Source organism: Pomacea canaliculata, linkage group LG14 (genome assembly GCF_003073045.1).
Source record: "Pomacea canaliculata isolate SZHN2017 linkage group LG14, ASM307304v1, whole genome shotgun sequence".
In the NCBI taxonomy this organism is placed as follows: Eukaryota; Metazoa; Mollusca; class Gastropoda; order Architaenioglossa; family Ampullariidae; genus Pomacea; species Pomacea canaliculata.
In genome coordinates, this window is record NC_037603.1 from 12,112,172 (window position 1) to 12,134,572 (window position 22,401).

General features: G+C 38.2%; 1 protein-coding gene across 2 annotated transcripts; it reads right to left on the reverse strand.

Annotated features, from left to right (window-relative positions):
- Positions 1 to 420: 420 nt before the first annotated feature.
- On the reverse strand, positions 421 to 17,876 carry LOC112555052 (TBC1 domain family member 24-like). 2 transcript variants are annotated; one of them, XM_025223204.1, is made up of 10 exons: positions 17,720 to 17,876; positions 13,501 to 14,464; positions 12,505 to 12,833; positions 11,422 to 11,523; positions 11,024 to 11,114; positions 10,589 to 10,674; positions 6,447 to 6,659; positions 5,837 to 5,995; positions 5,004 to 5,212; positions 421 to 4,432 (listed from the first exon to the last, which is right to left on the reverse strand). In XM_025223204.1, exons 2-10 carry the CDS (start codon positions 14,318 to 14,320, stop codon positions 4,294 to 4,296), a joined length of 2,148 nt encoding a protein of 715 aa, XP_025078989.1. In that variant the 5' UTR covers positions 14,321 to 14,464; positions 17,720 to 17,876; the 3' UTR covers positions 421 to 4,293. The 2 variants fall into 2 exon arrangements, with proteins under 2 accessions (XP_025078989.1, XP_025078990.1); XM_025223205.1 differs by having other exon boundaries at positions 13,501 to 14,459; positions 17,720 to 17,859.
- Between the last annotated feature and the right edge of the window lie 4,525 nt (positions 17,877 to 22,401).

Sequence of the window (22,401 nt, forward strand, 5' to 3'; positions counted from 1 at the left end):
TACACAAGACATAGCCATTCACGAATATGCACACATTTTCCATCTTTCACTCCACACCAATTTTTTTTATATAATATTGATTTGAGTAGTGCATTTCTTCACTGTACAGTGGATTAAATGCACTTTACAATTATTTTTGGCACACAAAACATTCAGACACAAAAATGTAACACATATACTAACACAGATCTAAACATATCAGCAATTGACTGGCTAGAGACACATCAACAGATATAAAAGAGAAAATTTTGCTCATGAAGCATGCCAGGAGTTCAGCATAGGAAAGGACTGATAGACTGTGAGCGGGAAGAGATGGAATATGAGGTAGTGCATGGAACCCAGCAGAAAATATGGAGCAGCAATAATATGCACTAGCTGTTGATTCTGACCCTCACAAATGATGAGTGGCATAACGCAAACAATGTTCAAAGTGTGTAATTTATCTTCAGTCCAGTTCACAATAATTATAATTATCAGCAATACACTTTTCCCAATAAGTTACTACTATCAAGATAAAGCAAAACAGTGTGCTTGAGCTAAAATAAATCTTTTAACACGACATTTATCATATTCACAGCAACACCATATTCCTCCACACCTAACCTGCAAAGTGCATAATCTAACATCAGAAGAAAAAATGTCATTAATGTTGACAAAGCCAAAATATTACTCCTTAAGTTTCAGTCTTGCAAGTTCACCTTTGTTATAAATCAACATATTAAAGTTTCTCATCTAGTATTTTGAGAATTCCAACAATATTATGTAGATGGTTTTAAGGTAGCATAAATTAGTACTATGAACAGCATTAGTAACATGTTCTACTGACAGTACCATTATTTTTTTTTAAGGACTATGTAGACAAAAGAAAGAAACTTGCATCTTTATGTGTCAGATGGCATAACAGAGTCTTAGGTACCTGAGTACTTTGTTACAAGAGTTAAGTGGTCAAACACATTCAGGTAAAGACAGGCATAAACTGTAAATCTGTAAAATGTGACCTTTATGTGGTATGTGAAACAGCAAGTAAATTGACATCATGGATTGTCTAAGGAGGTATATTTTTAAATCAAGTTTAATTTTCTCTTTGTCTTCCATTTGGAAAAAAAATCTGCTTGCTAGTGGTTAATTGCAATATTGCAGACACTAGTTACATCTCAACCATAACTAGTTTTTGGCATAATAAGCCATAATTTATGTGGGGCTGGTTTTATCTGAAAATGTGGAAAAACACAGAAGTTAGTATTTATGGACAGATTACATATCCACCATATGCCTTCCTTTTATCAGATCACAAAGGGGATTTTTATAATTTCCTTTATCACTGTGAGAAAGCTTCACATTTATGTCAGGTGACCCAGGGCTAAATTCATGTAAATTCTATACCTTGCAGCACTGTACAACCAGCATAGTGCTATATCTGATTAGTCATTAGTTAAATAAATCCTCTCTCTTATACCCCTTGTATGCTAATTTCTTCACACTACACAGAGATTGAAAGATAGAATAGCTGATGGTCTGATATTCACACTGACTATATATATATATTCCTCCTGGGTTGAATATCCCATGAAAAGGCTTCATGTGAATTCCAGCCCTAGTCATGAAAAACGTTTAAATATATACTTGCTCACTCTCCGGTGTAATTTTCATATGTGCACGTGTGAGGGGAGCTCCAGACATTCAAAAAATTTTATTTCAGAATTTTTTAGAGGATTTTTTTTTTTTATTTCTTAAACTATGGTATCTAATTCATTAAATCTGCATTACATCTCCCAGAACAGAAATGGGGACGATAAAAAGGTGATGCTGTGCAAAGATATTTCTTTAAATCACTTTTTAAAAGATAACCAGCTTTCTGGAGGCAACTGGTACCAATATCCCCTATGGTCTAACTCTAACCCTCACTTCATTGCCATGAGACTTTTAGCCTTGAGGCTTTTTGTTTGAGGGAATACCTTTCTGGACCATGACAACATCCTTAAACAGCGCTGGATATCCCCTTCTCTTGTTCTTTTATTTCTTCATTTTTGTTCTTGAGTGTGAAATGCATGAAATTTATTAGATATTAAGGTTCAATGCATAAAGTTTCAGGTTCTTACAAAAAACCTGTAGAAGGAATTCAAACTTCTGGAAGCTGGGGTGAAATTGGTGTTTTACACTAAGTCAGCAACGAAGGCAGCCAGCCTTGTAAACAGATGCCACAAGCAGAGAAAGAACACCATGCCCGAGACGAGAGCTAATCGGTGACAGGCATTAACCGTTAGGCCATCGGACCACCTCTCAAACTTCTGACCTCTCCTATATGTGCACTGGCATTTATAGAAATACATTTACTATGCTGAAACATAGGTTTAGATTTCTCCAATCAAACAAATTATATACATTTTCAGTTTTGGACTAGATAATCTTCATCAATTTGTAAGGGAACATTTTTCCCTTTAAAACAACAAAAGGAATCCATTCAGAACAATGTGTAATAGCAGCAAGGCACACCATTGCTACAAGGTTCCTGGGCACAAATCCCCAGAATATAATGTCAAAAGCTTACAAATAATACAATCCAGTGTTAGTTTTGACCAGAAATCATCTGGGAGACAGAAACACACTTAGTAAACTACACATATAAGAACATTTTATAATATCAATACATTCCTGTTTGCTACACAACAACATGAAATTCTGTGATGTTGATGGCCTACTGGCCCATTTGGTCTAGAGAAGCTGGGTGCTGACAGACATTTTCAGGTGTTGAGGTTGTATACAGCGTTGTTGCTTCCGTTTGTGCATGTAATAATAACAACAACAAAAAAACTGCTTGTTCATTCCTAAAAAGTAGAGCCATTTTCAAATGCTACCACATGTGCATATCACAAGTAACAAATAATTTACAACACATATTGCCAGTTTCTGTTGACAGTTAAGGAGGTATCAGTTTCTATTAGCAACAAATCAAATAGAACTAAGAGCAGTGGTTTGGGAGTATAAATAAGCCTTAAAATAGCATATTGCAGACCACGCCATTTATTTCTATCTTGCATAAGTGTTCCTTTGTCACAACATTCTTCTGATTCCCACAACTGTTGTGATACATCATGCATACTACAATGTACATCACCTGAGTAATGATAGTACAGTAAACAAATCTATGAAAAGGACAGCAGTCTCAGACACAATGACATTAGACTATATAACCTTTGCAATTTTCACTCATTTAATGAAAGTCTGTGATAAAAAAAAAAAAAAAGAAAAAAAGTTTTGGGTAAACTGTTACACACCATAAAAGTAACAATTAAAAAAGATTAAAATTTTTAATTTTACTCTTGCGATGTAGCCATTAATGAGGCATTTTCAGTTCCATCGTGTAGGGTATCAAAATATCAATAGAATGGCAGAACTCGACAGGGAAAGTGGAGAAATATAGCTGCTTTGCCTTCACCATTCCACCCTACAGTTATGAAAAAAAATTTGTAGAAAATCCATTGCACTTTCAAAGCTAACAATCTAAGTATTTGACTGACGAATGAAAGACCTCTGTTAAAGAAATACATGACATTCAGGGCTGTTTGCAAGTTGGATATGAATGCACATGTGTGTGTGTGTGACTCAATACAATCCTTGCAGGTTTTCAAAAAGAAAAAAATGCTGAAAAAATAGTTGGTCTTTAGTAAATAACAGACAAACACAAAACTTTACATTTTCATCACTATTTTAATTGCACTGAACAAACCGGTGTGGTTAAGTGTTAAAATTCCACTTTTTCCCTCAGAGCAGCCATTTCTTTCTCTCAAAAATAAAAGACATCTATTAAAGGAGTTCAAAAATTCCTGCTGGCTTGATACATTAACCACAGATTCTATTGATTATAGCGGCAGCCTAAAAAAGACCCAGGGAGATATTCACAGCACAAAAAGTCAAACTTCACTTAAAATAATTTGCAAGGAGACATGATACCATGTCTTGAATTGAATCATAAGCACTTGACTTCATGAGAATTGTTGATCAGCAGAATAAACAGAAAATGAGTCACCAACTACTAAATACTGAGAATAGTGCCTCTTTAAACTAGGAAAAGGAATGTGTGCAATAATTCAAGTTTGTCACTTAAGGACATCTGCCACCACTATAATACCACTAAGGAGGTTACTTCTTATTATCAAAACCACAGGTGAAACATCTTGAAGCAGCTCTGCATCAAGGACCAACCAAAGTTGTGATCAATCCACCTGTTAAGAATGGGTCTCCAAAGGAATTTTCAATCTCTCTTGGACCACATTTACTCAAGGCAGAAAAGAATTAGTCCTGGAAACCAAACACCTCTACAGTTTTACAAGTGAAGTCCTGTGTAGAAGCTAATGGAGGATTCTTGAATGTGTCACATGTCTCAGTTCTGCAATGCTCCATAGTCTCATCTAGACTGATTGCCTCGCCATTCCTGTGAGACATTTACAAGGAAATAATACTTTGTATAATGTAACAATATATAAATGCATAAATAATAAATACTTGGTATAATGTAGCATTCTTATTATTAACAAGCATGTACATGCATGATACATTTATATACTCAACACATGAATATTTCACGTCTAATGTTTGATTTTGTATGGGCCAGCATTCTTATGCTCAACACTGGATGTACATTTGAAGTCTAACTTTTTTTCTCATTCTGGTTTTACACCTTATTAAAAGATTTCTTTACCTGGATTTCAGGGAGCTAAAATTTATAGTTTAGTCTTTTTTGTGTATTCTTCTTGTGTACATTAATCATGAATTTTTTAAAAGTACAAATTGCTTTGCTTTGCATCACAGCTGAAACATTAAAGTACATTTTACTTTATAATTTCTGAAAACATAGTTAACTTTCTGTTCTTAGAAAAATAATCTATTACAATAATCACCATCACTGAGATTTTCAACAATCTGCAAAAGTGGAAATAACAAATGTTTATAACTGATATTTGCTGAGTACTTAAATAATGACAACTGTATGTAAACTTTCTCACCCGCCTCCAATGGTGAGACAAGAATTATCACCAGCAAGAAACATATTGGCTGTCTTGGGGATATCTGTTGATAAAATGCCAACCCATTCATATTTGTTGCGTTCTGGACTAAGGGTGAACAGGAAAGTCTCGCCTGTCCCAAAGTAACAAATATTGCGAGAGTTGGATCGTCTCTCATACCAGGGTCCTGAGCAGAAGGCACCAAAGATCTGTTGACAACACAACAGTCACATTTGCTATCACTTTGTTGGGAGTTCATTCAGCCTAAATTAAGTTGCTGAAAATTAGTTACAGTGTGCATGTGTACTAAATCAATATGTTTAACTAGAGATAAAGATTAGCCAAAACAATATATTAACAGTACATTAACCAAAATATACTGCGATAATGTTGGAGTTCAGAAAGCTGATTAAAACATCGTCTTAACTAGACACACTGCTGAACATGCAGCAATTTTTTAATGACTGCAAATCTTCCTCAGCAGTATAAAAAGAAAATTAAATATCCACAGATAAGGAATTTTTTACTAAGGAGCTGTATATTTTCATGAAATGATACATAATTAAAATTTCATATGAACTGAAAAAATATTATAGGGCAAGTAGTCTGTTAACTAAACACTCTGTAACAAGATTAATGTTGTAACTTAAGTAATATTATTAGTTGTGTAAATGAGAAAAATGGTTGTAAAGAAAAGAGGTTGATGACACATTAAAGAGGTTTGTTTGCACCACAAAAGTGTGAAAAGTATTGTTCGAACTTAATAAGGTTACAACATTTTAATTTTTAAAAAAGCATCACAATACAGACAAATGAGAGAAGTGGGTTCTTACATCATCAGCAGTGGTCTTAATGACAATGATAGTGTAAGGACTGTATTCTGACATGCTGTAGAGGGTACGGAGGGTGGTACCATGCTCTGCTGATGTAAAGAGCAGAACTGGCTGCATGATGGAGAAACGGGTAGGAAGCCATGCCCACACCACTGCCAGCTAGGACATTATTTCAAAGAAAACAAATTTCATCAAATCATTCTATAATCTCTTTCACACTAAGAAGTGATTTTTAAATATTACTTTCCTATGTCAACTTCAATAAAATCTATTGCATCAATTTAACTGTAATTGCCCTTTGCAGATTAATAAAGTTGTATTGTATTGTATTAACTCCTAATAAAACAAGTTCTGATATATTACTTCTTTTGTGTCCTATAAAGACCTTAAGATTGATCTCTTTCATACTTTCAGAAGTTTGTGGTCTCCTCCTTTTCTCACCCTGTCTCCCTTCTTCTATCCCCCTACCCCCACAGCTTTGTTTCTGCTGTAGTTTGCAGATGTGCTTCTGTGCTTTTCATGCTTCTCTTTTGCTTCAAGTGCACTGAGCTCACTGCCAACCAGGGAAATGTAATGCGTGTGTTTCAATACTAGTTTGTAAAATGCTTACCATATCTGGACTGAGAATATATGAACCCGTCTTATGAAAACCCATGTTCTTGGTGTGGACTTTGATTGCCTGGGCGTCGCCCATGGAAACAGAGGAAGCCACATGCGGGACATTCGGCCGTGGAGGACTATCTCTGTTTGTCACTTCACTCTCATGGGTTACCTGTAGCTTCTGAATTCGGTGCCGCGACAGGCCTCGTATTCCAAATGCAACCTGAAGCACGAGAGAAATCTGAGAGATTGCAGCACACTGTCTTATCGGCGACTACAAGATGTCAGATGCGCCAAGTCTAGAATGATAAACCACTCTGCATTTCTCAGATCTATTTGATGGAGAAACGTTACCTTCAGGAATTTTATACGGGCACGAGATAGACAATACCCATTATTATCAAAACTCAGAGTCTTATGCCCGTCATCAAATCAGAGTTATTGTGGAAAGGGCTCTGGCTTCCTCGGCGTCATCTTCGCCTTCGAAGGTTTTTGGCCTGGGTATTCACAACGTTTATCGTCATGACAACAAGCGTGCTGTTGAGAACACATTGTGACGTAACACGGACTGCCATTGGCTGGCCGACAGTCTCGCTGTCCAGTGGTGTGTCTTCTATCATCACCACTCTGGCTCATTGGTGTCGTCACAACTAGCCGACCTCAGAGATGTGTTGGGGAGGATGTCCAGGTGTGGTCACACATACAGCTCGACAACTGACACCAGAAATCTTGCCTTACGCAGACCTCTGAGGTCATATCTTTAATTGAGTCACAACCCTTTTCTTTAATAATAATAATAAAAGAGCGCCGTTTCCTTTGGTTCAAATCGTTTTCTACAAATCAACACACATTAAAAACAGCATAACAAAATAAGATTATGTGAACATCATCGCTACCGACAAAGTAATCAAATTAGATAGTTAAACACTCAAGGTATGAAGAAAACAAGTCCTTGACATAAGCCCGCTGTATTTGACAGTGCCCGCCAGAACTGCGCTGAACATTCAATGAGACATATTCTGGTCATATGACGTTTACTTGTCAACTATCATATAGAATATGAAATGCACATGTCATCTAGAGCATACTAACAAGTATTACATCAAGACACTCTTTCACTCACTCGCACACAAATCATATATAGTGTTTCTTAAGATGGAATAGGGTTTGCAACGACCCCGGTATTTCATAAGACCGGGATTTTACAACAAATAAGTACGTTAGACTTATTAATTTATTGCAATAACCGTATGAGAAGTCTATAAGTTTTTTGCTGACAACGGTAGTGAAATCAGGAATGCAAGAAATAAGCAAAATCCGTGAAGAAGTATGTGGTGTGTACATTATCTTCACATGCTTATAAAGGGCTAGTTGATCATCAGACACATAGGAATTCTGAACCATCAGATGGACAAAACGCACAGAGTGTTTCTCCACACACACACACTTTTCTCTCTCACACAAAAGCATCATAGTCACTGCTAGTATTTACTATCTTCGCTACCATTTCTCTCGCTGATCAACAAACGGATCCATCACTCGCTGACAACCCCGCCCGTGTTCCCACCTCCCACGTGATCTTTTTCGGCAAGATTCTCACGGACATTAAAAGTCGCTGAAGTTTACTGATCGAGAAAGTCGGACCGTTTGCCTCGCCCTTTGACCCCAGAAGGAAGACCTTTGTCTTCACGTGCATCCTAATGATCGTAATGCGCTTGAACAGCGTGAGTCAAGATGATACGCTGTCTGGTCACGTGTGCCAGCGCGACACCTTCCCTCCCTCTTATGTTTGTGAACTGCTTAGTTATAGATGTACTTTTCCCAGGGCGGTAAACACTGGCCAGTTCATCATCAAAACTATGCAAGAACAAGCTGTAAATCGTTCATGAGAATATCATAGGGCCCTCACTTGGTTTTATTAACATTGGCGGGTGAAGGGGCAACCGCCATTCTTTCTGTGCCCATGGCCGCCACGAGACTTAGAGCCGTTAACTCCTCCAGCTGCTATATGTGATTGTCAACTTTCGATTCAAGCTTATTCATGCGCGTAGCATCAGTGTAGCGACATTGCGAAACATATATTCTTGATGCCCTTCCGTGAACTTTCCAGCTCATTTTCGGCAAGAGGTGCACGACGTCTGGAGTGAAGTCGTCACGTGACGCGCTTGCTCTGTTCTTACACACACCGACACCCTCTCACATTACAGTGCTATCCAGGTTAGTTCTGCATCGTAAATATCAGACGCAATTATTCCTGCGTAGTATTTTGTACCGGTTTGGAGTCGCCCGAAATATCTCAAAACGGAGAAAATAAACATAAACAGGCTCAGACCGAGCACCTTCCAAGTTTGCTGATGTCCAAGCCGAAGTCGAAAAGAATATTCCTCCCCGATTTGGTGGGGACAAACTGTCGATTTGACAAAGTTTCAACGGCTGCCAAGAACACACATCGCGCATTGCTTTATTGATAAGATATTCTCTTAAAAAAACGTAATGTATTCACCAGGCCTCATCAAATGACAATACATACCTCAGCTACAAGTTATACATGGCCTCTGACTTCTCAATACCCGCTAACAACAAACATGGAGCTGCGTGAATGTAAAGGAACACATCGATGTTGCATCGCCTCTGCAAGCTTTTGTTTTTCGAACTTGTATAAAATCGTATCATAATCTGGGGAAAAATGAGAATGGATAGAGTTGGTAGGTTCACTTGGGGTGATTATTTATTTGAGACCTTACTTTTTAATCCACATACAAGTCTGCCTATAAAGCTATGAAAAATGGCTACTTCCGGAAAGCTCGGCGTAGCAGTATTGTTGAACTCAACTGCACAGATATACCGGTCACCAGGTCAAATAAACTCAAGGCACGGGATAAGGTCCAGTTTCCGACAAGCATATGAGATGATCAGTGATGTCATCTCACGACCTACGCTTGTGCAACAGACGGATCTTTCACATGAGGAGGGGGAGGGGTTTACAGCCAGCAGCTAAGTGGGGGTGGAGGAGACTGGTGTTTTACACTGAGCCAGCAAGGCAGCCAGCCCTGTAAATAGAGAAAGAAAAGCGTGCACGTGACGAGATCTGAACCCAGGACAACCGATCCTCACTGTATTGGTGTCAGGCGCTAACCGTTGCCCCACCAGACTGCATGTGCATCATGTTGTGAAGAGTGCAGTAGTCTCTCTTAAGCACGATGTTTTCTTCAATGCGATTTTATTGTCAGCTAACTATATTTTGATGACTTGTTGACTTCATACTACGTGCGCCGTTTCTGACATCATGGCAGTTATCAACAAGCTCATAGCGCAGCAAAACATCCAGGTCATGGATTTGAACTGCGACACCCTGACTGCTGTTACCTTACTGCCTAACATTCAGACACATAAACACATTCAGCCACTCACACAAACATAAAAAATCTACCGATGAATGACACTCAGGCCATTTATTCTAGAAAGGAATTAACTTGCAACAACTGATACATGCAGAAGGCAACAGTTGCCACAAAGAGAGAGAAATAAACGTCGGTGCCAACAAGGTGAAGGCTGCACTGCAGGAGGTACAAGCGGTTACTTTCCTTAGCCTCCTTCCCCGACCCAATCTTTGCACTCCCATTTACCGCACCTCCCCCTCCTCACACACGTCCTTGCAGCTTTTGATCACCATAATCCCCCAAAGCCTCACTTGAGTGACATTAACTGCTAACGAATGTCACGGGTTATTCGATCTTGCTTCCTCTCGCTCTCTGGATGTTCGCACTAAACCTGTTAAAATTCCGGGTACTCAGTAAAGAAGCAATTAAAATATTTGATACTGATGCAGTCCACAATGGTACGCATGTCACGCTGGTCGGTACATGCTTTCCTTTTCTCCCCGCTCTCTTAACAACACTAAATATGCACATTAAAGGCTAAGTTAGAGGGACTCCTATCTGACGCAATTTAAGTTTACATTGGACCAATTCACCTTCTGACTTGGGACAGTCTGTATGCATGAGCAAGTGTGATTTATTTATTTCAGCGCAGTATGCTAATGTTGTTCCTCTGCTAATACAATATATAGTCACTTGTTTGAAATTAAACAATTAAAAGTCATTGTTATTTTATTCAAAACTTTTTACAGAAGTGGTAGAGAGACTGTCTAACCTTTAGAAGTCTTGCTGGAGTGACAGGCATTCTTTGGCAAAAACTACTGATGTTGCTTGTAGTATTGCCACTCATCTCATGTAGTGCTGAAATAAAATAAAACAGTCACTTGCATTACTTTTTCTGCTGTTGTTGTTGTCTCATGTTGTGCTGTGACAAAACCATGGATATTAGTGTTAGTGTTGCCAATCATACTATCAATGACAAAAATTACAGGTATATTGTACACATTTAAAATATTTTTTTCATTCTTCTCTTAAACAGAAGCTCTAAGAGAGGGGGGAGGGGCAGCTGCCCCTTTAAAAATAATACTGAGGACGCAAGAATGTGAAAGTCATACACTGTCAGCAGAGAGTCCCCCCAACTTTCATAGCCGAGCTTCTCCCTACGCCACTGTTCAACAGACTAAATCATCTCAGTTCAAGAAATCATTACCTGAGTGTTTTGTGTACAGGATGAGGATGGCAAGAACAAGCCTGTACAAAACTTTGATTCCTTCCATCAGGTAGCTATCTGTTGCTATCACCTGAAATTATTTAAAGAACCAGACTGCATTCAAAACTTCTAGGCAATAACACTGATAAATAGTCAAACTACTTTTTAATTGTCTACAGAGAACAGTCACACAGTTAATCATGCTAAGATGCTCTCTAAGATGCATCAGTTGTACACTATGTTTTCCACATGCACAACAGCTTGCTTAGGTTTTTACCTGAATGTTGTACATGAACAATAAATCTTTTATCTCTAAACAACCTAGTTTAGGGAAAATCAAACAAAAGGACATCAATTCAAACAAAAATCTTTTTGTATTTTGCAAATACGCAACATACCAGGTGTGGAAATGGCAGGTCCCTATAAATCCACCACAACCAATTATCAAAGACAGCATCTATATTTTTGCTGGTTCGCACAAGTTTCACATAAGCTGATTTCTGAAAAACAAACAATCCTTCAGGAGCTGTAAGACACAACCATACTAAAATTAACTCAAAAATGTAAATACTCATATAACTACAGAACTGAACATTCTCCTGACATACTTTCTGCAAGTACAAATCATGAACTGTTGCACTAAATTCGTTAAGTTGATTAGTTGGTTTAGACTTGATTGCATTAATAAACCCAGTATATCCTGCTAATCAAGCAGGTAACTCTGCTTTAAACTAATGGGATCACAGCATGAGCTACTGACTTTTTTTTTAAAAAAAAAGTATTCAGTCATTATTACTTCAAGGCGGCCATTTATACTACCCTTACAAGCATGGCCTCCGTACCAGCATGTTTAGATGCTTGAGACATCAGATTCACATGTCTATGAAATGACTCCTGCTATTGACTATAGTTCAGTGGTGCCCAACCTTTTCTCGCCCAAGGGCCACAATGGACAAGATACAAAATCTCACAAGCCAGAACATGGCAGTTTTGCAAGAATCATGACATCAAAAATGAAATTATGTTGAGTCCGGTTAAAATGAGGATAGGCTGGGCAACCCCTGTGTTAGTTGATACCTGACCTTTGACCCCTTTCACTTGATGCAATAGCGGTCAGCAATGGGTATTAAAAATTTTAAGGTAATTTGATAAGTGAAGCATGCTTATGATCCACTTGTATGCATGTTGCATATATGTTTTAGACTTGGAATGATCATGTTTGGAGTGCAGCTGTCAGGAGTCATGCACTCCCTATGTCAAAGTTTTCAATCCCATTTAACCTTTATCAATGTGTAGGTAAGATATTAAACAGGAGACATAATAATAAAACTGTTTGAATTGGAGTATAAACAGATTAGTAAGAGATATTAAAGATAAAAATGGAACTTACAATAATCTAGTCATATAAATCTTATTGATAGAAAGAGGTTATCTTTTTATTTTTTATGGATTCACAGAGAATTTCGCTTCTCCATACTCACTGCATATTTTTTGGTCAAATCACGAAGCACAAACTTTGTTGCTTCAAATGCAACCTTCGTCTGAGTCAGGTATAACGGTCGCTTGCTTGACAGAAGAGTAGATATGCAGCTGAAACAAGTAGGACTGTCCACATAGTGCAGAAACAGGCTAATGAGAGGCAGCAAGGCAGGACTGTATGTTATGTCTGGCGACAGCTGAGAAATGACGGCCAGAATTTTCCGTGCAGTTCTAGCCCCTTCAGGGGTCAGATAGTGTCTTGGTTGTTCATCCCCTTGAGAGATATGGGTTTGCTGAAGCCATTCTGGCAATGGAATATTTTCTTCATCGTCTGGAACAGAAAAAAAGCCCAGTCAGTCAAGAGTCAATTAACTATGTAGACCTCAACTTCTAAAACTATGTCAAAATGATATGGATAAAAATATTAAAACTGACCTTTGCCTCAAACCTACCAACTAATTTACACTGAAACAATATCTGTTGAACTGAGCAAGCAGATTACAATTGCAGAATTAGTTATACAAAGATTAATTCTATACATATATATATAAGTACTTGACTAAACAAACAGAATAATAACTTTTTTAGCAACTTCTCCAAGCTGCATTTTCCAACTACCTATTGAACTAAAATACGTATTATAAATAGTTATGATATTTCTTACTGTCAGTTTTGTAACTTGTGTTAATTTCTGCTTCTCTAGACCAGTTAATGCAATGTGTTACCATTCTCCCCACCACCCCATCCCCAAATAGATATTTTCAAAAATTAACAGAGTTGTTAATTTCTTATTAATAATTTTGGGGGGAGTGAAATATGAATATTTTGTGTATGTACCTGTGATTGTGAATAAGACCTTACCGACTTTCAGCTGACATCACAAGTGCAGCACAGCCACTACCAATTCATGCATGCACAAAATTCCAGTGTCAAAGTCTAAGGACACATGTGAGAAAAAACTTAAGAAGAAAAATATACTGACAATTCTCTTTACAAACCTCCAAACATTTCCTTTTCCAGTTCTATGAAAACACTGGCTCCCTGGAACCGATGGAAAGTTTCACAAAGGAGTTTCCAAATGTTCTGCCGTATTTGTCCATTGACTGGCCAACAAGCTCGCCGAAGGCGTTTTTTCAAGCGTTTTCTCTCCGCCACTGGTAGCAGAGATTGCAGCTCCCTTTGCTGATTTAAGTCCTGATCTGATCCAGCCTGCCAAGAATCTTTGCATTCTAAACAGAGACGACTATAGTCTACAAACACTGAGAAAGGGGGTGAGACTGAAGCACACTGATTGTTCTCACCAGCTGTCAGATCTGAATGTTCATGATTTTCAAGTATGTTTCCCAAAGCAACATTTTCAGTTACTCCATCTTTGGTTGCACAAAGAATGTGTGCTTCCTCTGTGACTTCAGGGGACACAAAACTTTCTTCTTCACCCATGCTCTTCCGGGGTGATATAGAAGACTTTTCTGCCTTGGCACTCTCTTCAGAATTTGTAGCATTTTCTGAGTATTTTTCAGATGAAGAAGTACATGGTGTGTCAGAACTAGAGAAATCTTCTAACATAGATAATGAGATACCATCTATGTCTGTTTCATCACTAAGGAGATTTCCATCTGACAGAAGTATGCTGGTGTGCGAGGACTCTGGAGTGGGTTTGAGTTTTTCCTTAGTCTGTTCTGCCGACAACTTCTCTTCCATGCCTACACCCATAGCTGTACTTGCTGTCACAGATTGCTTGTTGGAATTCAAGGCAATTGTGGTGTTAGACTTAGTTTTTGTGGTTTGAGCATCAGATTCTGCATTATTTGGATGCATGGTAGCATTTCTAAAGTTTCCAGATGCACTAGCTAAAGAGAACTATTGCACAGACCACACCCATTTTCAAATGTTATGACACAGGCAAAATCCAAACTGTGGCCACACTTTTCAATTCATATCACAAGTTCATGGCATCCTGCACTGCAAAAAAAAAGCAAGATCTTAAATACTTTATATCTCTCGGAGGTTCCTTGTTAAGTCTTTAAAACTTTAAATAGCAAAACCTGAGTTAAAAGCAACCAGTTTCTTAATTTAGATTAAGAACTAGTTAATCTTTAATAAAGACAAAAATACCTATTTCAAATAGAAAGAAAAATATGCACCTCTTTACACTAAGGTTGAGAAGTGGTTCCTTATTATTCAAGAAAGGTTTGATTCTGAGACTTTTATTTCAAAAAGAATAAAATTCTAGTAAAAGTTTTTAACACTTCTAAAACCAACTCTAAGTTTAACCAAACCCACTACTATGCTAAATCTCTATCTCAACTCTAAACCTCAAACAAAATACTCAAACTGATCATGCATTAGTGCTGACCTCTGCACGTGGTATCTGTTTACAGGCTGGCTGCTTGCCGTAATATAGCCTTAGCTGCTGACACGGCGTAAAACACCAATTCCCCCCAGTGTTACACACGCACTTAGAGAGACAAAAGTTTTAAAGAACTTGACCAACTGTGACAAATCTATTGTGAAAGGGAGGAAGATGATATTATGTAAAGGTTTCATACATGTATACATCTTCTACAACTAGTTTATAAGCTATGAAAAAAGACCTTAAACATCCTACGTCACTTTATATGTGTATCTCAAGACACAATGTCAGGGAAGACTTCTAAATCAGGGCCCACAATCCCTTTCAAGCCCCTAAGTTCCCACCAACTGTCACCATGAAAAACGGGAAGGGACAGGGTTCAAGAAGCAGTGGAGAGTGCCTCACAGATTACACTTTTACAGGACCAAAACACCTAAACAACCGGGGTGACATCATCACAAGTACGTTGTACATCAAATGTACTTGATATACAAGTACTTTGTGGAGATCATATTTAATTTAATACACCTATTAGCCATTTGTTCTGAAACATAATATAGCCCTTTTTATCTGTTAATCCTCGTTTAAGCTAAATGCCACAAATAAACTGCAATATTGATCATTTTAAAGAAATTATGAACTACAGCATACTTCACCTCATTAGTTTATTTCCAGCTTTCCAATAAACCCATAATTCACTCTCTCTCTGTCTTTACACACACACACATAATGTACTAAGAATATTTAAGAGATGTAATATGTCATTATATGAATGTAATATACTATTTCATTTGATTCCCAGTGCTTTCTTTAGAAGGAATGTTTCAATAAAGTTTTTTTCCAACCCCTTGTGTATCTCCTAAAAGATGTGCTGATAAACTTTTCTTTACTTAATAACTAATGTCACTAAGCACACAGCTTCTGACAGCAAGCATTTAAGCATTGTAATAAGTATAAAACTGCACTGCTCTGATTGTGCAAATATTCTACATGGACACATACAGCATACAAACAGTAAAAAAAATAGATGACGGCTCAAATGTCACAGTGACTTTTATTTAGCTGACTGCTCTTGCACACCTCATTATGACAAAACCTTAATGCTGTTTGCTTTTAGACACTTCAATTCCAAAAACAGTTATGTTGCTGGTACACTAGAATTTTCTGGAATGTTTTTCAATTACGCCAGAGAAAACATACCTATTATAAATTTTGAAAAGAAAAAGCACTGCGCTAAATACACATAGGCCTCTCAAGCTATACAAAGATTATTTTCTTAGGATAAAGTTCAGTAGAACACACACTGTCAGTTCTTCCCCATGGGTTTAACACAAGCCTGTCATATCCTGTTTGTATTCAACCTTTCACTATGTTACTGGCAACAGCTTTCACACTACTATTTAAGAGGAATAAACAGAATACATACATCTTACGGGATTCAAAAGAATTGTTGTTAACTATAAAAGAAATTTCTATACATTTCCTTTAATATGCCACCATTATTTTCCATTCTCTTCAGGTCACTTAAATTCAGATTTATTTTATGACAGATTATATGGCTTCAGCTAGATTAAGAAGTAAACAGAAAGAAACTGTGCATAAGAAGGGGAGGGAGGCACAAGTGAGCACTTTTAAAGAAGCTGCTAATATTTGTAGCCTTTGTCATTTTATTAATATGTGTTAGAAGCTGTTAATGTTTATAAACTTTTTCAGGATATTACTTTATTATATATTAGCAGTTGCTACGTTTGTAACTTTTTTGGGTATTTTTATACCATGGCAACTTAAAAATCAAAATTACATTTACAAGGATCAAATAATTTGATCCAATTTAATAACTTTTTTTAGATATCTGGGGTTATCTTTGGGGTAAATTGTTACTCATTAAGTTGTGCATATAGGAGCAAAGATGTGTGTGGGCATCTACACAGATCACTTGTATCAATACATTCATGTATGCATACATCTTAAATATGCAATTTTGATCAGTCTACGAAAATGTAACTTTTTTTCCAATGCATTCTATAAACAACATCAATTTAGCTTCACGACAAATAAATAGGTGCTTATGTTTTCTTGCATAAAGGTTTATGCAAATAACTGCATCCATTCAATTTAAAAAAGGGTGGGTTGTAAAAATATATAAAAGTGTATGCTGAAAAATTATCCATGATAAATGTTGACAAATATACTGTATTTTCTCACATTTTTTAAAAATGTCTAGCTACGTGGTAATGCTTCTAAACTGCCACATAAACTTTCCTAAACATTTATGAAGCCCTCTAAATTTTTCCTGAACTGAAGATAATAATAATAGGCTGATAAGTTGCTTAGAAATATGTGTCTTGTATTTCAAATGGTAGAGAGAAAATAACCTGTGAATTTTGCCTGCCCAAAACAATAAACAGCTAATCATGGGATATGTAATTATAGTCATTTTATTAATAAAAATATATGCATATAAGTTAAATACGCTCACGTTTTACAAAGGCGTTTAGTTTTGGGCGTCCTGTCAACCTCAGCATTTGTACCCCTGGGCCCTAGTGAGGTCGGGACCTATCTGATCAACATAAATTTCTACACCCACCCCGGTCTTAAGTTTGGGGCAGATTTCCAAATTGATATGTGGTATTGTTAATACGAAGCTCACAGTGTAATTACAGAAAATCATCAGCGTTTTGTGTTTTTGTTAAAAAAGAGCACACTATCAACACTAAAACATGACTAAAACACAGGCTGGGCCATTAGCCGAAAGAATCGTCTGCAACATGTCAGTGAAGATATTACAATGCTCGAATGCATAATGTTCTTAAATTAAGTCTAAAAATAATAATAACAGGCAAATAAAAAACTTTCTCACTGACCTGATTATGTTTTTAAGTATGGCGAACAATATACAGTCCTTGGTTGAGAATGCAACTATCCATTAATAACGCGAAGGGTGTAAAAACATTGTAAACACCACACACCTTCACCCGTGAACAGCCCATCTCGCGAGACTGCGCGAGTGTTGTTGACATTTTTAAAGACATAATCTTAATGAGGACAAGCCATATGAGAATGTCGCCATATGCTGTTCCTTCCGACGTTTCTAAGGAATCCAAAGTGGACGAAAATTTGAAATGTAATTATTATGACTTTTGAGCTTGTGTACAAATGTATACTTGCGGATTCTTTTTCTCCTGCGGTAGGATATCGCCATTTTAATTGCTTCTGCTTGACACCAAAATGCTACAGAGATTTTTGCACTGACAGGCTACTAGTCTCTACAATAATAAACCATCGATATAATGATTGACATCAGTTAAACCGAGCTTGTGAAACATCTTTTTATCTAGAATACGCTTCCATAGGGGTGTATATATCTACACACATACAGTGTGCACGTCAATACGTTTGTGGGATATACGAATATTTATACGTATGCTTTTATTTATTTTGATTTACATGAATTCTAATTATAGAACTAGTCCTTTTTGAAATACTGTAAAGTTCAATTAAATCTCAGTTTTCATTCCTTTCCTCTTTCGTCAATCATGTAAACGGTTGTCGGGATAAGCTAACGTGTTTTTCTGTTAACAACAACAAAAATAATAATAATAATAATAAAATTACAGCAGTCCCGCGCAAAATTCAGTAGATTCTGTTCAGAGATTCTGCTCAAGCTTAGACCTTTCTTGCAAATTGATTTTAAGTTCGAAAGTCCAGTATTACGTCTGTCATGTCAATTCTGTTGAAGAATAACGTTGAACATGTGTACAACATTAAGACAAAATCCTTATTCTTTTTTTTTTCCACTGACTTTTGTTCAGGCCTGTTTCCTTCTAGAGCACTGTATATGTGCATCGAGAAACCCTCGATCGCCTTGTCTCAGAGGGATAAAGTTCTTCTTCCATCATGTGACATGAGGCTGGTCTCGTTTCCGCGTATTGCAGACTGACTCGCGGCAGCTTTGTCTGATGACGTGTGGAGGCCATGTGGGCGGTGTGAAATACAATAGGCGGATCACTCCGTGCGGTCTACTCACCAGGCACAACCCATCCGTGCCAGTACATGCGAGGTACTTGATATGAACATCGTACCTGCTCGATCAACGACCGACAGCTTTTTTTTTTTTTTTATTTCCTCTTTTCGGTGAAGAGCAAGATCTATCCGATTTCATGCACACCTTTTCATCTCATCAAAATTTCTCGTAGCTTTGTGCATATTATTCGGGCGTCACCAGCCACCATACGTTCTTCTTAACCTTTCCCAACCCCTCTTGATCATGTATGCGCCTACACATCTACATGCACATTTCATAAACTCACCAGCACAATGCCTCCTGCACGTTTCCACAACTCTCGCGAGCGAGCGCGCTTAGACATACGCGAATATGCTTATTATTTTTGTAGGCGATAGTTCAATGGCTTCGAAGCATTTCCATAAAATCTTTCCTGTAATACTTCCCGGATAATGTTCATATTTTTCCGGTTTCTTTATTAATTTACACACGTTCGTCAAGACTGTGTGGGTTTATGTGGATTGTGGTGTTTGGCTTTGCTCAGATTATTATTTACGCGCCTTGCATACTCTTTCCAGGATACATACATGTTAAGTCTGTAGAAACAATTATATGTCTCAACATGAGAAGTCAACTTTTATATATCGAGCTAGATCACTGAAAGATACGTGTATTACAAGTCGTTTCGCCACCAGCAGTATTTTTATTCCCTCCAGGATGTCATGCATTTTTAATGTCCTGTAAGTACTTGACTCAGCGTGTAGCATTGTTGCGGCCTTAACATACAAGAAGGTATACACTTGTCATTGTAACAGTCGTTGATGAGCTGGAGCTATGCTTTCATGGAAGGTTATTAGATCAAGCAAGCTGTGCCGTTTTATTGGCACATGCATACCTTGTTTCACCTGGCCTTTTGTGCCCAAAACAGCGTCAGTTGATGATAGCATATCGGGTATCTTGCCAGAGGGCGGTGCATAGCTGAGGAGCTAGCGTGGAGATTTCAGTGCCAGAATCGGCGATCCACGGTGACATTTTATATCACAAACAAGCAGTTTCTGTCGTCATTGCGCATTAGGTAGTCTGGAGATATAGTCTTTCTAAGAGTTCTGTTCGCTCCATCCACCCTTGTTATTTCTATGTGTGGTTACAATGACGGCCAAGCACATTTACCGTGGGTGTGCACCTCTCACAGACACGAAAGGGAGTGAGATCACGGACGTGTATAGGTGGATTGCTGTAGTTCTCCCTTCTAGTCTCGGAATGTGAATAAACCGGAAGCTTTGTACACTCCTGCCTCGTTTTAGTAGTTCACTGAAAAAAATCGTCTGCAAGCAGTCCAGTGATACAAGTTCGTGGTGAGATGGCCAGTCTTTCAGTAAACAATATACACGAGCAAGTCCTAACATTGTGTGCTGTATATATTTGTTATAAGATGCTGATTTCATTAAAAATATAACGGGCGAATTCATAACACTATATGCGTCATCGACAGTGAATGGTTACAATGTTTTGATGCATGTGCTCGACCTGACCTGACCTCGAAATCTCACTAGTGTCTTATTTACTAGACCTTCGCACTATGCTTAGAACCACTATGCTTGTTGGAAAGAAACGGGACCAAGAACAGAAGCGAAGGCTATAAGAATAAAACTGACTTACAGTCAGACTGTGAAAGTAGTCTATGCGTTCAGAATATGCATGAGGCAGACTTCTACCACCCCCGCCCTGACCGGGAGGGGCGACTCGGGGGTGGGGGGGGGAAACAGGAGTGATCAAGGGTTTCAAGTCGACACGGCTCAGGTGACACCCCACGGTGCACTGTTAAATAAAAATGTAGTTACCTGCTTGAATTACGACTGTGATCTTTCTACGGGTGTGGTTGTTAAGGTGACATGCGATGGTGGACCATTTTAGCGTCGACTCCTGGGGCTTTAGCCATCGATTTGTCGCGACATCTTTGGGCGAAGGACGGTCACAGCTTGTGGTCGATGTTGTCGACACGATGACTGAGTTATGTGAAAAATCTCTACGTCCTTTGGCGTGATTATCACTTTGAATGACTTATGATAGTGTGTACGCGAATAGGTACCTGATGGCTCGGACGTCTGTATGGATAGGAGAGAAAAGAGAATATGTATGATAGCGTGAAAAACAAAGAGAACAGCTAATTTGATCGAGGACTTGTTTTCCTGCAAGGAAACAATCTCAATATATATGCACGAATTTGACTAACAATTTCTCCCCATCCCCTCCCTCCTGCGTCCTACAAAATGTCACCTTGTCTAGAGTTACTTCCTTGCGCTGCCATGAGTACAGAATCCCCCTCCTCTTTCTTTCCCTCTCTCTTGTATGTCTTGCGTGATTGCACTATAACGAGTTAATTTTATTTTTCGCACTCCACATGGTTTATAAGGATGTTAATAATAGTTGTTTACTTCACCCTTGAAATAGGATCAGGCCTACTTAATAAAAGTCTCTTTCTGTGTTTGAGGGAGAAAGAGAATACAGGGGTGGGTAGGGATTGTCAGAACAGTTTTGTGGTCCGCATATTTAGGAGGGTGTAAACGTAGATGTAATTTCTTATTTCCTTTGCAAGTAGACCTGCATTATAGGGAGGGAGAAAAGATACAGATGACAGGAAAGTAGACAGCGTATTTCTGTATAAATAGACATTTGCAGGTGATCTTTGTCGTGTAAAACCTATCACACCGAGGGCTCCAGCATCGAGTAGCGTTGTTGAACACCACCCACACACATCCTAACTCCTACTCACCCCCCTCAAATTGTGATCTCATGTACGCCCGAGGGTTTTATTTCCCTGCTGACAGTGCACATCCAACTGTTCATGTTCGACTTCCGCGAGCAGGATGCTTCAACTGACTGACTTTCGGTTGCGCGGGAGCCGTGGAGCGAAACAGGTCACGTGATCGCTGGTCAACTGAGACGTGTCTCCTCCGCCAACTGTCTCTTCTTAAATTGTACTCATTAGCTGCACGTAGTCCAATGATTGCAATACAAATCAGACCATAATATCACTTTCACATTTATTTGAACTCGTTACAGTCAGGGTATCTTCTTGCTGTCTTCATTCCATCGCCGTCATTGTCATGATGATGATCTGCAGTTCTTTATCAAAAAGTTTTTTTTTCAACTCACCTCGCCAAATCTTACATACAATGTCTGCATAAACATGTCATCCATATGCTTTATACAAATGCCGAAGTTTCGATATCTCGCAATAATTGGTAGATGAATCCTCAGGAGTAAAAAACTCCATTTAAAGAACTGTTGTGGTACACGTTTACTTTCTGATAATTAGCTAAAGCTGAGCGCTGGATGCATGCGTCCCTTTCATTTTCGGGATACATTCCTACAAACATGCATATAAAGAGGTCAATAACACAGATGTTTGTACATAAATAAGTTTCTATTGTGGAGACGCCAGTGAGGGGAGAAGCTGGGATGTGTGCAAGTGTCATGATTTTGACCGCTTTCTGTCTATCAGTAATGTTTGTAAACATCTCGAAAGCAAAAGAACCACAT

What these genes read in the sequence shown, in the direction of transcription:
- LOC112555052 (XM_025223204.1), bottom strand. Translation starts at nt 14,320, where the DNA reads ATGCATCCAAATAATGCAGAATCTGATGCTCAAACCACAAAAACTAAG. An exon ending in ACCTGCCATTTCCACACCTG is followed by an intron (nt 11,115 to 11,421) that starts GTATGTTGCGTA and finishes AAATAATTTCAG; the next exon opens with GTGATAGCAACAGATAGCTA. An exon ending in TGTCTCACCATTGGAGGCGG is followed by an intron (nt 4,433 to 5,003) that starts GTGAGAAAGTTT and finishes AATGTCTCACAG; the next exon opens with GAATGGCGAGGCAATCAGTC.